The 16,739-nt window shown below is 48.7% G+C and overlaps 1 protein-coding gene across 3 annotated transcripts in view; it reads right to left on the bottom strand.

Moving 5' to 3' along the window:
- The window catches only part of LOC119433990 (uncharacterized), a 165,286-nt gene that overhangs the window by 95,385 nt on the left and 53,162 nt on the right, over positions 1 to 16,739 (bottom strand). The window contains exon 1 of one of the 3 annotated variants that reach the window (XM_037701283.2): positions 424 to 758. The exons of the other annotated variants lie outside the window; for them this stretch is intronic. Within the exon in view, the coding sequence (XP_037557211.1) occupies positions 424 to 567 (144 nt within the window). The 5' untranslated portion in view covers positions 568 to 758. Of the gene's footprint in view, positions 1 to 423; positions 759 to 16,739 lie in introns of those variants that run through there. 3 annotated transcript variants of the gene reach the window in all.

The following is a 16,739-nucleotide window of genomic DNA, read 5'->3' as shown; positions in this document are numbered from 1 at the left end:
TTTTTGCCGAAACGTCACGCATACAACAAGAATGGTTGTCCACAGCAAAAGAACGAAATAAAAAAGAAATTAGGAAATACGGAACGTAAGCCACAAGTAGTTTAGCTTTAGACACGTTAACACGTCTAAATATCAGGATGGTGCGGCCTGGGCTGCTTGTTCAGTGGCTGCCGGAATTGTTGCTCGGAGTAAATGACTCTGGCTAACTTGACCATTCATAACCAGGTCTCGATAAACCATAATTTAACTGCGCGGTACTTCTTTTTCTCCGTATAGTCTTTTCAATGCCAGTATACATCGTTGCGCACAGCTGTGTGTGCACCTAAAAACAACGAAATAAAGTCACGCTGGAAGACAAGCGTCAAGTCGACCAGCGACAGTGGCATTCCGGCAGGAACGGCTTCACGAAAGCAGCACACTCACTCTTCCCGGCTGAGCTTCCGCAGGCAGCGCGAACAGAAGGACGAAAGCAGCGCAGATCACCCACGAAGATGCCAGCACCAGGAGTCCGGTCGCAGATGCCACCATCGTCACCGACGGCGGCGCAGAATCCAAGCGCCTTCTCATCACTCCGGTCCCGCGTAGCCGCGTAACACAGCGACACGTATACGACGGGAAGACGAAAGAACCGGGCCCTGCCTCGCTCGACCAAATCGACGGGCGGAAATGTGAGCGCGCCTCGAACGCCTTTCACGACGTTCTTTATATAACGAGTCGTCGTCACCACCGGCGTCGTCGTCAGACGGACACACACGCGATCACGCGGATCCCAGCTGAGCCGACTGACTGGCCGTGCGCAAACACCGGGTAGCGGTCACTCTCTGGCCGGCCGGACCGCGGAGGGGAAAGGACGTCGGGGTGGCCGGTCATCTTCATCTTCGTTTTCCGACCTCCTCCCTCAGCCCCATCCATCCGCTCTCACCCCTTTTCCCTTTCACCGAGGAAGAAGAGCGAAGGTGTTGCCGCTGCTATGAGAGAAGAGGTGCACAGGCTTCTCAGGCCTTTCTCGTTGCTTTCTTGTTACGTTTCAAAGTCGGGCGATGGAAACTGGTTCAACGGGACTCCTTTCAAAGAAGAGGGGACGCGACCGAAAGGGAGGGTTGTCTGTGGTGGTCGCTTCTTTCGTTGTCTCGGCTTTTTGGTGGAAAGAATAACCCGCCTCGCGGAGCCCTGTTACTCTTTCTTTGCAAGCGAACTTGGCGTGGTCGCGAGGGGCTCTTTGATGCGGGTGACAATGTAAGGTTTAGGGTGGAGGCTATTTCTTTGAAGTCGATGATCCTCCCCTGAAGCTGCGGCTGAAAGAAAGACGCCTTTCGTGGAGGGGATGAATTGTCTCGGCAGAGATAATTGTCCAGGGTCGTGTATTCTGAAAGAGCGCTAATCGAAGTTCGATATTCAATGTCCTATTGTATTTGCGCAGGTTCTAAAGAATTCTTTCGTATTTTCCTAAGTTTAAGAAGGTCACGCCTAAGGAAAAAAGCGATGTACGCCCATGTCTTTGTGAACTATAGTGACGAAGCTGCTACGAATGGCAGTTACATTTTGACGATGATGACAGGAACGGCCGGCTGGCTGGCAGTGGTATAGGACCCCAACTTCTTGGCCTGATTCTTTTTTTTTTCAGCGTTGGGAATAAAACTAAGAATAAAAAGCCACGCCATTCTGAGACTCGAATTTCTTGTAAAAACTATCAACTCCGCTGTAAAACTATCAAAAAACTATTCCTGTAAAACTATCAACTACCGCTCGACTGCAGTGTGCTGGGTATATCGGAAGCGTAAATGTGCCATTTGCAACCAATCAACACACACACACACACACACACACACACACACACACACACACACACACACACACACACACACAAACATATATATGTTTTCATTTTTACTTAAGGTTAAATGCTCGTTAGTCTATTACATCGTTAAATGGAGGGCGCGTTACAATAAATGAAAGAAAGCATTACATGATTTTTCAGGAACAATGTGTGAACAGAAATCTCCAAGAATCCCGCAAAATTCAACAAACAACTTAATGAAAGAACCGCAGGAATCTCTTGATCGATTTATTTATTATGGATTGAAAACATTGGCAACAAACACACAGTATGTCCTTGTTCTAACCACGCCTGGCTCGACTGATGGTTTCGGCAGGTGATGCAAGCTAGAGCAAGAAACAATCTCGCGATGTCGCGTCACCTGCGGACAGCGTTGGTGACAGCCACGAAAGAGTTGCGTAAGCTTCGCGCGACGCATTTCTGGCGTGACGCCCTGTGAGGGGCAGCTTCTGTCGTTGACGCGAAATTGCTTTCAAGAAATCCTGTCGCGCGTGTATTCGTGATACACGTTGGTCGCCTCTGTCACTGCAAGAGTACACTGCTCACACAACACCATAATCATATACACTATTATCATTATCACACACACTGGTCAATGTCCGAATTACTTTAGGTGCAGCAGAATAAACATCACTGATCAACGCATCAGCGCCGCTAACTGCTAAGAGATTTTCTTGTGTGTTTTACAAGCCTGCAGCACATCTATTGTTTCACTTGAAGCACATGCTCGTTCGACTTATCGTTTGGCCTAACTTGCGATATATTAGGTGGTTTCATTTTTCTAAAAGTAATAAAAGAAAGGTGGAGTTCGAAGTCTCGAAACTGCAAAGTACGTTACGAGGAACAGCGTATATAGTGAAGGGTAAAGATGCATTTTGATCTTGTGGTGTTTTTTAATGCGCACCTAAGTATCCGAGCATTTTCTCATTTTGCCTATACCCAACCATGCGTCCATCCATCCATACATCTCAGTCTATATTACCAGTTTATTTCAGTTTTCTTACAAAAGAAACTGTGGATGACAAAATTGCTACAGAAACAATCTTACTGCTGAAATGTGTTCACTTCAACTGAAGTCATCATTCCTTACCGTTATGGAACGTTATTGAGTTCGACATGCTTATACGTAAGCTGTGCCGTTTGTTCACACCGCTTGTCATTCGTCCGCCCAAGGTGTACGCGTTTCGTATAAGTGGTGTATTATAAAGAGCTGGCGGCCTCATCGCTTTCCGAGACTCTTGTTTATTCTAGATGAAGTAGTAGTAAATGTGACGTAATGCCCTCTGTTGGTATAAATATTGCGCTAACCTCACTGTTTCCTCCTGTGAATTTACTATCTGCATCGTGTCATGTACCATTATGCTAAGATTACTTTCCCTTCAACAAGGCTGAAAAGGAGGATTGTTGTAATCACATAATTTGTTTTTGAAAGCAGCACGGTAAACAAATGAATCGTATCTTTTGATGATCGGTGTTTAACTGTCACGTATCACCAAGTTTTGTTAGCATGTTGTTGTTGCGGTTGTTATTTACATTAATAATGCGAGAAATCTGCAACAGTAGATGGTGCCGTCTGCTGCTGGTTGCATGAGAAATTTGAAAGTACAACGCTTAAACTTTTGTGGACAAAGAACAAGTTTCAAGGCCTTGAACATTGGAGAAATTTTAACGAGACTTGCACGCGCAACTTCTGTAAATCATTCTTGCTTGCTAAGCGCACCGCCATTTCCGTGAGATGTCAGCTAAGACAACAAAGTTTACATCAACTAAGCCTGATGGAAAGCGAAAGAAAGACAATGTGTTGCAATTGACACGTGGTATCGTATAAACGCTGAAAAACAAAAACGCACATTATCACTTCGGCACGTTATCACACAATCAACTCCTGAAACAAACTTACACGAACTGTCACGAATGCAATGCATTTCATTGAGTCATTGTCCGTGAGTAAAACGCGTGTACCAAAGGGAAAAATGTAGCCAAAAGCCACGGAAACACAAAGTCTCAACATCCAAGATGTTTATATTGCGGTAAATCAAGATTATATTGCAGCAGAAAGGTGTACGTATAACCTTTCATATGTCTTTCCATTGTACTCGCAATGCGTTTACCCCACCCATCTGTCGGCTGGCGTAATTAGAAGGTGCTCAGTGCATCTCACATTTTGTATAGTCAACATGGGCGCTCAGACGGCGATGACGTGATGGCGCCCGGCGCACCAACCGCGCATACGACAAGCGTTATTACTGTTCTATGTCGTCTGGGTCAGATGCGCAATCAATTCCGAATCCGTCTCAATCACTGCCTACCGCAATCGCTGACACGTGCAATCCTGTATAATCAAAAGACGAGCACTAATTACCCACCCGTATACGTCAACGTCTGTCTCCGCTGTGAGCAGAGCGCGTCAACCGAGCGTCGTCTGTCGCTTTTCGTTAATAAATAACTACGACATACCTGGTTGGCTTTTTCAGCAACGTGGACGACTATTTACGTTTGAAACAAAACCCTGTACACGATCTAAATAACGTTTGTAGAGTTATACAGTTATGCAGTCGCATAGAATTGAAGGGAGTTATTATATCAAACGAGGTCCCAGACGTCAGCCTAACCGTCTCATCTGAGTACACGTCCTTTCAGAGTATGGCATTCGCTTTCCAACCGATGCGTGCTCATTTGGGAGCCTGATTACACGCTGTCCTCTAAAAGAGTGCGATGCTTTCGCTCTCTGATCGTTTGCCTTTCAGTTTCTTTCGACTGATGGAACCCAGCGCGCGGCCGGCTGTTAGGGAACGCGCACCCCTGCGATCGTGCGCAAGCAATACGTACCTGCCACAGGCTTTCCTTGACTTCCGCTTCGAAAGCCGGCATGACCAACCCTCCCGCCGACTCTTCCCGCAACCCCTGTTGCATTTCTCTCTCTCTCTTTCTTTTTTTTTGCTTTTGCTTCTTTGTTCTGACATCATTCGCCGGCCGCGCCGCGAAGCGCATGAACGCGTGTGGACGCATCGCGGTTTGCTCGTCCAATTACACCGTCCTCTTCCGAATGAGTCGGGGGCCGGTTGCTGCAGACGACGTTAACTTTTCGTTGTTGCAGACGGCGCGCGCCTTTGCGGTCGTCGTCTGCTTCTGCGGTCGCCATTTTTTTTTTCTGTTCGCTGCGTGCCCGAGTACCGCTAGAGTGCATATAGAGCCTCATGGTGGGCCTTTCCTCCATTTTTCTATCTCTCTTGTCATGTGTTATCTCGAGCAAGAAGCGGTCGAAATAAGAGGCAATACCTTTCTTTTTTTTTCCTTTTTCTTTTTCACTGTCTAACGACTTGACCTCGGCGGTCGTCTAGGCGGTTTCCGAACGATCTTCCTACTCCATCGTTTATGTTCGCTGAACGTATGGTTCGGGTTTTTGTTTGGGCAGATGGAGGCGGAACGCCTCGGCTTTCTATTACGACGGGCGAGGCAACCCCTTGCTCCTTCTGAATAAACCGCGATTCCCACAGGCCTACCTTCAGGCGTTGACCGACCTTTTACTTGACCTGCCTTCTATCCTTGGACAGCAACTACTGCTTCCGTCCAAGAAGCCTCTGCAAAAGGCATCGTTTAAAGTGAACGTGCTTTTGTTTGTGCAGCTGGCTGAAGCTGTCATCGCTATATTTCCGTCTGGTCTCAGGTCAATACATCCATGACAAGTGCGTTGAGACGCGAATTTCTCTGGCATCCGCTTTCGCCGAAGCCGATGATGGGCTTGCGTGACTCATGTGGAAGGCCGCGTTTGCTCCAGTCACTCTAGAACTTTTGAAACATTGTTGACGTTAAGGATGCACAGTAAACGTATTTCAATTTAAACCGGTGCTGGGATACTTGGTTCATACTTGCAGGTTTAACAAGCGCACACCTTAGACGGGACAAAAGAAGGCAACACGGAATAGCACCTGTCCTATGTCTGGCTGCGTCAATTCTGAGAATGCGCTGACAATTGAAAGCACAACGCTAATAAGAAAAAAGACACAAAAACAGGCCCACATGCTTTATTTTACCCCGCTTAAGGTCTGCGTTTGTTAAACCTGCGAACAATAAAAGTGGTATGCAGATCTTGTACAAAAGAAGCGAAAGGTAAGATGAAGATCTGCAAAAAGAAAGCTGCTGATCAGAGGAGATGGGGAAAATTTATTTTTCAATGTATTTTTCCTCCTGTATTTTTGAATGCCTGCCCAGTCAATCCGCAATGCATCGGAGTCAGTGGTCCCCTGCAGTCGCACCACATTCCCAGTCGGTTATACCTTTTGTTGCCAGAGCATGGACGACTATCGCTAAGCTCTGTTGACGATCCGTATTCGCTCCTTGGCTTCCGCATGGTGTACGATGAAGGGTAGTTGACATGACCCTAACCATACCCCATTAACTGTGATTAACTACTGGCAAAGTGGCGCCCTCTCAGTGACCCCTTCTTTGGGCGTCACCGGGCTGGCACTGAAAAAATACAGGAGGCTAGCTACGCTGCACGACTTAAAATATGCAATCTGAAATGGGGAGCTTGCTATTGAAGATAGTGACAAACTTAGCCACACTTTCCTCTACACTAATCACAGCAAAGTGGACATGGGTATGCTCGCGAACAACGTTTACAACGATGTCTTGAACTGAGAGTGAACAAGGGTGTGAACATCTTTGTTTTCCTCAGCCTCGGAGGGGACGCAGGCAAGGGTACATTCGTGGACAGAGGTTACAACATAATTTTTATGTGTTTTACTTATGAAGGACTGCCTGTATAATCTTCGGCACACGCTATAGTAATAAAAGGTCTATCAGGAGCGTAAACAGGGGTTTCACACTATTTGGTAGGAGCGGAGAAGGAAGAGGCCCCTATCCAATGCTGGCGTTCCGACCAGTGACTTGTCATCTCTTTAGGCCTATGAAATTTCGAAAGACTGGTACCAAGCCGAGGCTGTCTCTTTCGTTGACTTCCAACGTTGCTGAGACTAAGTGCACTTCTGCGGAAAATGTTCAAGACGTTAAAGATTGCAGCTGCTCCGTATGTCTCACTGAAACTGGAACTGCCCAAAACAAAAACTAAGTTCGATGAAAACTCGTTTGGTCAGGTAGCTCTTGTTAGAAAAAACAAAGGTTTTCGGGTCGCCGACCAAGTCAATAGTTAATTGACGTTTCGGAAACTATACGTGTTGCTTGTTCCCAATACCAAACGTCAATGCCAAACGTCAAACGTTCACAATAGCGAAACGTCAATGAACTTTTGACTCGGTCAGTGACCTAGAAGCCCTTAAGTGTTTTTTTTTTCTAGAACGAGAACTAAGAATGAAAAATCCAAGCAGCCCCCATAATTGTTGTTGGACAAGCGCGAACACGCCGTGCTACTACTGGCTGTCTCTTATTACGCGATTCGCCTTTGTTCATCGCAACGTAGCAATCCTCCGATGTTTTTCAGGATTTCGGCCAACGAAGAATAACCGTACATGTCTTCCTCGTCGTAATGCGTGCAAAGGCGATTTGCCGCGCTCGTAGGCTGGCTGCCGAGACCACCTGAGGAGAGAGGATGGAGTCATGCAAAAGTGTTTTGTGAGTTCGCCAAAACCAGCGTTTTGTTTTGTTCTCACAGGACTCAGGTGAACGAGATTCAGAGACGAATCATATACTAGCGTTCCCAGTTAGGCAAGGCACGGCCGATGTCTTAAGCCTAATGAGATACGAATTGCCTTCACACAATACGTCGCTAAAGAGAATTTTCGCTTTACCGTTGTCTTGCGCCGACGTTTTGCTGCGAAGAGTTACGGTTCAACATCTGGGGGGGTATTCCCCTGACCCCCCCCCCCTCCCCCCTTTCTCACCTGACCAAGTCCTTGGTGTCAAAGTTGTTTCCTCCTACCTCCTCCACATCCAACAATCTCATAGAAACATACGGGGGTCTCCTATAAAAACTAAGTATCATATGAGGACGTGCCCTATATGATATATGGGAACATACGAGTTTTCATATGGGACATCCCCTACAATTATATGGTATTATTGTATATGGTGCATATCCTTTTTGATATTAGTGAATTACTTCGGATCGTTAAATCCCAATCAATCCATCAAGCTTGAGGAAATTCGATAACTAAGGAGCCTCCATTTTACGCCCGTCACCTACCAGTCTCCTTGACTGAGCACTTACAAGGGATACACGCTTTAGATGTGGCCTAGTTTCGGGGCGGCAGACTAGCTGGGCCGCTTTAGCAGTTCGCTCTGTGACGCCGGAGAGTGCAGATGAACTACAGAACATCGCAGCGGTGGTCGCCATTGATGGGTGACTCCTATGGCTTACACCTTAACCTTCTCTCCTTTTGTTTATCTCTGTGCTCCAACGCCGTATCACAGCACGCGCATTTTTTTCGTTCGTGTCAAAGGAGTGCACGTCTTCTTGGTCTTTAACGCCCGCACGCCCCCCTTTTTTTTTCGGTGGGTTGGAGGACGCCCGGGTTGAAGCTTGATGGACGTGCATGATACGAGGTCGGCCAAGGCTATGCAGCCGCCCCAGATGCCCGGCAGGACGGACACCGCTGACCGGTCCGCGCAGTAATGAAACATTCTGCCCGAATAAAAAAAAAAAATAAAATAAATAATATGAGAAAAAGAAATTTGTTTCTCACGCGCGTTCCTTCGCCTTTTAAGGGGGTGCCGAATACACGCCGCATGCCATAATAACCGAGCGAGACGCGGGCGCTTAAAAACCGTGGCATCGAGATACACGTGCACGAAAATGATGCGGCCAAATTTCGCAACGTAGCCTGTTCGTGGAGCGTTTAGGAGGGAGAGGAGGAAAGAACAAAAGAGCTCGCGCGCCCCGGCTCTCGTGAGAGTTGTTCACCCTACGGGCATGTAGTACTCCTTGTGGGAAAATGTGCGGCCAACGAAGTGAGCAGCGACGAATACACTGAACGTAGGTGATTTGGGAGCTTCTCGTAGTGGAATATAGGCTGCTACCGAGCGATGGTTTCGAAGCGTGGTTTTGAGGTGCGTGAAGGAAGTCTAGCATGTCTTTGACGACGTGCGAACTTGTGAATGTCTTCTAGTCCCGAATGATGTGATGATAAGAGAAATCGCAGCGGTAGCTCAGTCACTGATACGGCGTTGCGCGCTGCTGAGTAGGAGGTCGCAGATTCGATTTTCTCCTGCGTGCCAGCCTCATTCCGAGGGGGGATCTATTATTATTTCTTTCAGTGCTCTGAAAATATGTAGAGGAGTCGTCGCCGTTTGCTGTCAATGGCGACGCCTTTTCACTTGGCTGTTGCATGTAATAAAAACAAAATGCATGAATTCGGAATGTGAGAATGGTCGGGTACCGAGAGCGGACGTTAAAGCTATTCCAGAGTCTCCGGTATGGCGACACTCATAACCAAGCCACGGCTTTCTGACGTGAAGCCCGGCTAATTACTAGTAAACGCTAAAAATGTGTTTGAAGCAATGTTTCTTTCCCCGAGATTTCAGGCCAAAGCATATTGTTATAAGAGGCTTTAGCAATTCCATCGGCTCTGAAACACACGGACATTTGCGAGAAACAAACAAAGACGCAAGTGACATGCTATGAACACCGCGCAGGGGTGACCTTGCACTTTTTGATTCGAGTGGCGGATGAGTCGCAATAAATTTCTTGAAGAAAAATAACGACGCAGTATGGACGTGGATGAGAGAACACACAAAACAGGACGGGCGGCATCTCCGCCGCAGAGATCGAAAGGCGCCTCCACACGGCACCACAACCGAAACTTAATGAGGTCGCAAGTAAATAAATTTCTTGCGTGATTCTTGCTGTATATGTGCTTTTAACTAAAATTCACCACTGTCGCATGATACACTGCATATTCGCAGAGAATGCTTTACATTCATCTGCCTGTAGCGGACGTTGCTATGTTGATGATTATTTACCTGCATCTTCGCACTGCTTGCCACTGTCTTCGGCGTCGTTATTGTTGTTTCTGTTATGTTGTTCTTGTGATCGATTGATTGTAAACTTAGCCGAGCATGTCTGCGGCACTTTTAAACGTGTCACCCTCATATAAAAGCAGATAGAAATGACATGAGAAAAAAAGAACACGATCATTTCAGGGCCCACACAATTGAATGAAGCACAAAACCCTACAAGCATAGGAACACTTTCTAAAATGCTGACAAGAATGTACAGCTAAACGCAGCAAGCAAACGAAGAGAAGCCTAAAATAAAGAAAAAGCAAAAACAGTGTAGGCGCCGATGACCAAACTGAATGCATCTATCCGGTAAGAAACTTATCAACGCCGCAACTATCGTCTCTGACGCTTTCAGTTAAATGAGGTCCACGATGCAAGAACCGCGGCTGCCGAACGTCCCGCAGCCGCGAAATTCAGTCACGCAAACATGACCTGCCACACAAACAAGTCCAGAGCGATCAGCGTGTACTTTTTATTGCTTCTTTTTATTGCACGAGGAAATATTCCACGCGCAGCGGCATCGTATATACTCGCTTACACAGCTTCGTCTCGTACGTTCCGCTCCAGCGCTTCGCGTGTTCCGAGCGGCGTCTCTCCTGCAGAGCAAAGCGCGGAAGCTAGTTCCTCGGCGATGTGGGCGCGCCGTTGGAAGCAAAACAAAAGGGGGCGAACAAAGCGGGCCGCGCGTCGCCGATGCGCCCGGACTGAGGCCCCACTTTCCTTCCCCTCGTCGCCTTCTGACGCGACGCCACCCCTGCGCTGACCCCGCGGACAAGCCGAGGCAGAGACAGGCGGTCGCCAGGACGTTCCGTCGAGGAGCGTACTTTTCAACACGTGCGGAGGAAACGAAGATCGAACGGGAGGAAGAAGCGTGCGACGAGCTGGGTGGGGGGCAGCGGAGTAGACGGCTGTCGCAACTGCGTGCCGCTGCTTCCCCTACGCTCCGGTGAGGACAGTGACGGCCGAAATCTTTCCGGCGGAGGACAAGTTGACGGGCGGACTTTCTGCGCGCGCAGTTCATTACGTCGCGGAGAGGAAGCCCTTCGTTCTGCACACATTGCGGGCTTGGTCTGTTTCAGCGTTTTTGTATAGGAGGTGGTAGTCATATTTTGTTTTTGTTTTTTTGACAGCAAAGCTGTCTATGACTAGAAGATGGGGTTTTGTGGCGTCCGCGCCGAAAAACTATCATCATCAGCAATGGCGCGAGCGTCGTCGTCTTCCAAAGCTGGCTCCCTTGCCGCTCATCATTCCAATGGTGGTGGTGGTGGTGGCGGTAAAATTTATTTAGGTCCGGAAGAATCTTAATCCCGTTTTTATAGGGGCAAGACTGCGGGCCGCTCCCACGTTGGGACGGGAAGGCCTAGCCTCACCGCCGCATCGTGGGCCTTCTGGACAGCCCGGAGTTGATTAATCCATTCGTGGCTATTGACCAATGAATAAAATGCTTCCGCCATCAATACGTGGTCCGTGTGGTGCTGTAAAGAGGGGCACTCCCAGAGCATGTGTTTAAAATCACTAACTCCGCCGCAGTCGGGACACAGAGGGGAGATCTCCGTGTACCTACTGATGACAGAGAGAGTGGGATACGAGTTCGTTTGTATTAGCCTGATGGTCACGGCTTGAGGCCTCGTGAGATTTTCGATGTGGCAGGGTGAAAGCCCTGCGACTCATCTGATAGTGGCTAGTGATCTCGTTGAAGGTGGAGAGAATGTCCCTGAAACGGCGGGGTTCTGCCTCCGAAAAGGTCGGACCAAGCCCGTCGCCAGTCCCATCCGGCACACCGGCCTCCCAGTGCCCGGCGCGGCCAATAAGACCTCGCGCCCGGGAATGGGCCAACTCATTAACGTTGGCTAGCCCCTTTAGTTCTGCACCCTCGTGCGCCGGGAACTATGTGCGCCGGGAACCCTCAAGTGCCCTACCAACCTCTTCACAAACTGCCCCAGTCGAGAAAGCTCGAAGGGCTGATCTCGAGTCCGTGTAAATATCCTCCCTGTCCGTCCGAAGGAGCCCCAGGGCAATGGCCAGCTGCTCCGCCTTGCAAGCCGATGACGTCTTGATTGACGCGGCTGATAACACTCGGCCCGTCATGTCCAGGACGTTAGCAACAAAATGGCTGGAGTCGCCTTCGTATTGGGCAGCATCTACAAAACAACACCAATCCGGACAATAATATGTTCGTACCTTTGTTCAAAATTCTGTGTCACCTCTGTGTCGCTAAACAGCTTCGCTGGTCATCCACCTTCACACAGTGGGATGGGTCACGATTTTCTTTTTTGGGGTACGGCGTGAATGTGTGAACGAAGGACGGAGATAGCGGCCCCAGCCAGTTGTTATCGCCTGCTTGCCGGCAGTGTTCGTTCGCCATCTTCAGTCAACGACATCAAACCCTTGCGCGAGCCTCGTCGAGAAGTTGGTGACCAGGATCGAGATAGAGTGTTCTTGCTTAAACGGGGATGCTATTCGGAGTTCCTATTCTGGACATTGTCAAATTCCACCGTATTGTCGTATTCTGCAATGGGGGCATAATAAGCCAATCAGACAGGTCGTATAACCGCCGTCTTGGCCTCTCTCATTAGTTCAAAATACTGCGTGCAATTACATAATTTTGGCGATATGGCGGAATTTGACCATGTCCAGAATAGCACCCCGGACAGTGTCGAATTGCTCCTATTGCGGAATCTTGAGCCAATCAGAGAGGCCGTAGCAGCCCCCTGGACGAATCATAGCTGACAAGGTGGCGAATTTGACAATGCGGTGGAATTCTATGTCCAGAATAGCACTCCAGATGTGCAAGAGGAGAATGTTATGGACAAGACCATACCTTGAAGGGCTGACTTACTCTCAAACCGCACGGCGCACCGCACGCGTGCGAGAAACTTCACATGTCGCACCCAGGTGCACTGATTTCGGTTTACACTGGGGACAAATTGCACATGTCGCACACAGGTGCGCACGTTTCGGCTTCCACTGGGTCCGCACAAGCAGTGCGGACCAAAATTAGTGCACTTTCCTGCCACATGTGCAATTTTCCTGCATGACCGCACGCGTGCGGCAGGCGTGCGGTGCGGTTTGAGCGTATAGGTACTCTCGTACCGGCGTTTAGCGCAACCTCACCTAATTTCGAACCCGGTCACCACTTGTCGGCACGGCCCGTTAAGGGGTTGTGGGCTTGTGACGAGGCAGCTGACGGACACAGCTATGACGAGCGAAAAATACGCCGAAAAATAAGGGGAAAGAAACTACGTCACTAGAATGCCTCGAAATATAGTTGCCACTGTGGCAAGAAAATAGTGTAATTATGCTTTGGAAATGCACAGGTAACTAAGTAGTACGTTAAAGACACAAAGGAAATAAAAAAAAGGGAGGGGGAGCAAAAATCTGTGATGCTGCGACGAAGGTATTTTTGTGTAAAATGACTTGAGGTGCGTTGCGAAATTTCGAGCGGCCCTAAGAAGATTCAGTGATATCAGGGAATTACTTCCACCTTGTTATCGCTGGGAGATGATGAGATGTTTCTTTTTGTATTGCTGTTCCGGCTAATAAGTCTTGTGGCCTATGTGTATAGACAGGGATATAGTGGGAGAAGGGGAGGGGGGGGGGGGCAGGCAGGTTAGCGAGATGCGCGTTTTGGATTTACTACCCCACACCGCGAGGGAAGAATAGGGGCTGCAAAGAAAAAAAAGAGCAAATTGCAGAACAGCTCCGTGGGCGTGATGTCGAGAGAGCGAAACAGAGGAAAGACAGGCACGTTAGCCAGAAAAAAAAAGGTAGAAAAATTCACACAAACTTCTCCGGGAGTTGCCTAAGTATGCGTAAGCATTGTGTACTTGCTCATCTCCACGCAGCCCGGTGTCGTTATCAGTGTTATGACACTTGATCCGGCCAGTACAAACGACAGCGCTGCGGCGACACGAACTGGTGCGGACGGCGGCGCAAGGTGCATTGATAACGCAAAGAAAGTACGCTAGTGCACTGATGACATTCCGATCGTCATAAGCAGTTATCGCTCTTTGCGCCTTTTCCATCCGCGTCGAACCATTATAACCGTGATCAAAGGACTCCGACGGCGGCGCGGACCGATCAAACGTGCTCTGGCACGGCAGCGTGGACCGTATCTTGAAAGCAACCTGCGAAGTGGACAGAGAGCTCCGCGCGCTGTGTTTTTGCCGCTTCGGTCGCGTTGAAGCGACAGGCAGCACTAAGGTATAACGTGGCTCGCAGCTGCGGGCTCTATCTTGAAGCGATCGTCTTACGGGTCGGATGGACGGACGGACGGACGGACTGACGGACAGTTTTCTTGTTGGGTAAGCATAGAAATGCTTATGCATTTAAAAGAGTCTTGTTTGCTACCCTGTACGGGTGGTAATAGGAAAAGGGATCTGAACAGACTTGGCAAGGCCAAGTCAGTAAGAAAGAGAAATAGAAAGCAGGAAATTCGGATAGGTTAACCAGAAGCAGGTCTGGTTTGCTACTCTGCACTGGAGGAATGGACGTATACGAACTAAAAGAAAAAAAAAAAAAGAGGGCGGGTTGAAAAAAGAGAGCACTAGTTGAGCGCGCACTTAAAGTTTCACCGCAAACCGTCGCACTTCCCTTCCAGTAGCGAGCTCCGAGTTTCAACGATCTAAAACGATATTGTAGATCTCCGCTGCCGATATCCTATACGCTTGCGTCTACATTGCACAGGCCGGAGACATCTTATGCGGCGTGCCGAATGGGTGAGCACAACGACGTCAGTCACGGGCCCACGATGCTGCTTCCTCGCTGAGAGCACGATGCGAGGGGAGAGGAGGCCGCCTTAATTTAGACGCAACCGGATTTCTCCGCGTAGCTGCCGAAGGTCTCAACCAGGAAGGAAGGAAGCAAGCACGCACTGCCGAGACCGCCGTGAGCTCGGTCTGAGATAATCTCTTGAAGGGCTGTGCGCGGTTGTGTGTGTGTATACGGCACACGTAACTCTTCTTTCCGACGGGGGCGGCGAAGGTGTTTTCTCTGGACCACCTTTTGTGTAGCACGCCGATTGGCTCTGGATGAGCGCGGACGGCGGGGGTACCGTATTCGCGCGAACGTAAGCGCTCCGCTGCATATATGTATGCCTCACACCCAAGCTTTGCTTTGATTGTCAATTTTCCAGAAAACGGGAAAAGAAAATGACACTGAAGCCTGAATGCACTTTAGGCTTCCAAAAGCTTGTTTATTTGTTTGCTTGCGTTAGATAAATAAGACAAATTTTGTCGTAAGGGTAATGGCTGCCTCAACGGCGGAAACGCGTATGCCATACGAATTCCATCGTCATGTATCCACAGATTTTTTTTTAAAGAAAGAAAATGTTTTTCGTCCATCACGAACTGAAAGCGACTTGAATCGCACAGTGCGGTGATTCATCGGCCTTCTGTTGTGACATTATGAAAAGGTTTGTCAGTTTGCTGTTGTTAATATCAGCCGTCTTTCTTGCCGTCGTCATCATCGCAAAAGTTAAAATCATGTGGGCACTCAAATGAGATGAAAAGTACGTGCTAATTTAATGTTTAATGTTTAACGCGCGCGCACACGCACACACACACACACACACACGCACACACACGCACACACACGCGCACACACGCACACACACGCACACACACGCGCACACGCACGCGCACACGCACGCGCACACGCGCGCGCGCTAACAGTACTGCAAAAAAGTTTCGCGACTACCGAACGTCACCCATTGCTTCCCAAAAGTTTTCACTAATCAGAATGGCAACAAGTGGAATGATTGCTACTTTTCGCATACCATGGCTACGAAGACTGGCAGGAAGCTTTGCTTCTGCGAACAGTAATGAGAAAGCGTTAAGCTCGCGCTAACGCGGTAGTTGCCGAGAAAGAGCACCGATAAATGAATCGAGCGCCATGCGAGGGGGTATAGCGTGCCTTCTTTCGAGGTGCAAAACCCGTGGGAAAGAGGGCGCCGGTTCACGCGGGATGCATCGCAGTGAGGCCACCTGTTGTCGTCGTGGATCGAAGCAACAACGCGGTCAGATCGGCAGGGTGGCGCGGAATCGCTTTTACTGCGGGCCGCTGGCCCCGCGATGCACTCTCCCAAATAACCCGACACGCATACGTGTCGCGTGCCTGTCGTACGCGCGAGTTGATCCTGATGGCTTCGATTTCCGTAAGCTATCAGAAACGGCCTCGTGTCGCGTTGCATTGTATACCGGGGCGGCTACGAGAGGAACGAGCAAATGTAAATAGGACTCTCGGGTATTACTTCCTATTCCGCCGGGGTTATCAAAAGGCACTGCTGCAGCTCTGCGTGACTGCCTGTCCGCGGTAGGCACGTTTACAGATCCGGCCGAGCGTTCCAGAATGCTAGATTCGGTCGGTATCAGAGACGAAACGACTGAAATTCTTGGATCTGAACACACGGCAGAAGGGGCCTCAGTTGGAGACTATCTGCAGTGGCGATTGCAGTCCCGACACGTGGTAAATAAGTACAGATATCTGGGTTGATATTCGTTTTCAGCAGAACGTTTTGAACATTCTGTGTTCTCTGAACAATACGTGATTGGAATGCACAGCCGTTAACTGAAACAGCTCTGTCATATAGACAAGAGTCAATCTTGAATGTGCGTAATCGAGTTAACCGTATTATAAGTGTTCCATTGATTTTATAGCAAAATTAGTTTTTCACATGCCATTTGCATTTTCCTTTTCTTTTCGTGCTTATTGTGGGGGTGTAATCGTGCCACATAATGTTATCACCCTCTAACCCTTCTGCAATTTACAGTTTGCGGAATAACTGGTCATCAAATGGTTGCTAACATTTCCCGCAACATCCGAATAAACCAATCAATAAACCGACTTCTTAATTATCTTCTTTGCATTGAAATATTCCTCCCTACTGTCTTGTCCCCTATTCTCAGACCTACCTCGTTTCTCTTGCAACGACAGTCAATACATTGAC

The sequence above is a fragment of the Dermacentor silvarum genome, chromosome 11, assembly GCF_013339745.2.
Source record: "Dermacentor silvarum isolate Dsil-2018 chromosome 11, BIME_Dsil_1.4, whole genome shotgun sequence".
In the NCBI taxonomy this organism is placed as follows: Eukaryota; Metazoa; Arthropoda; class Arachnida; order Ixodida; family Ixodidae; genus Dermacentor; species Dermacentor silvarum.
Note: the sequence above shows the minus strand (reverse complement) of the source record. Positions and strands in the feature narration are given on the sequence as shown.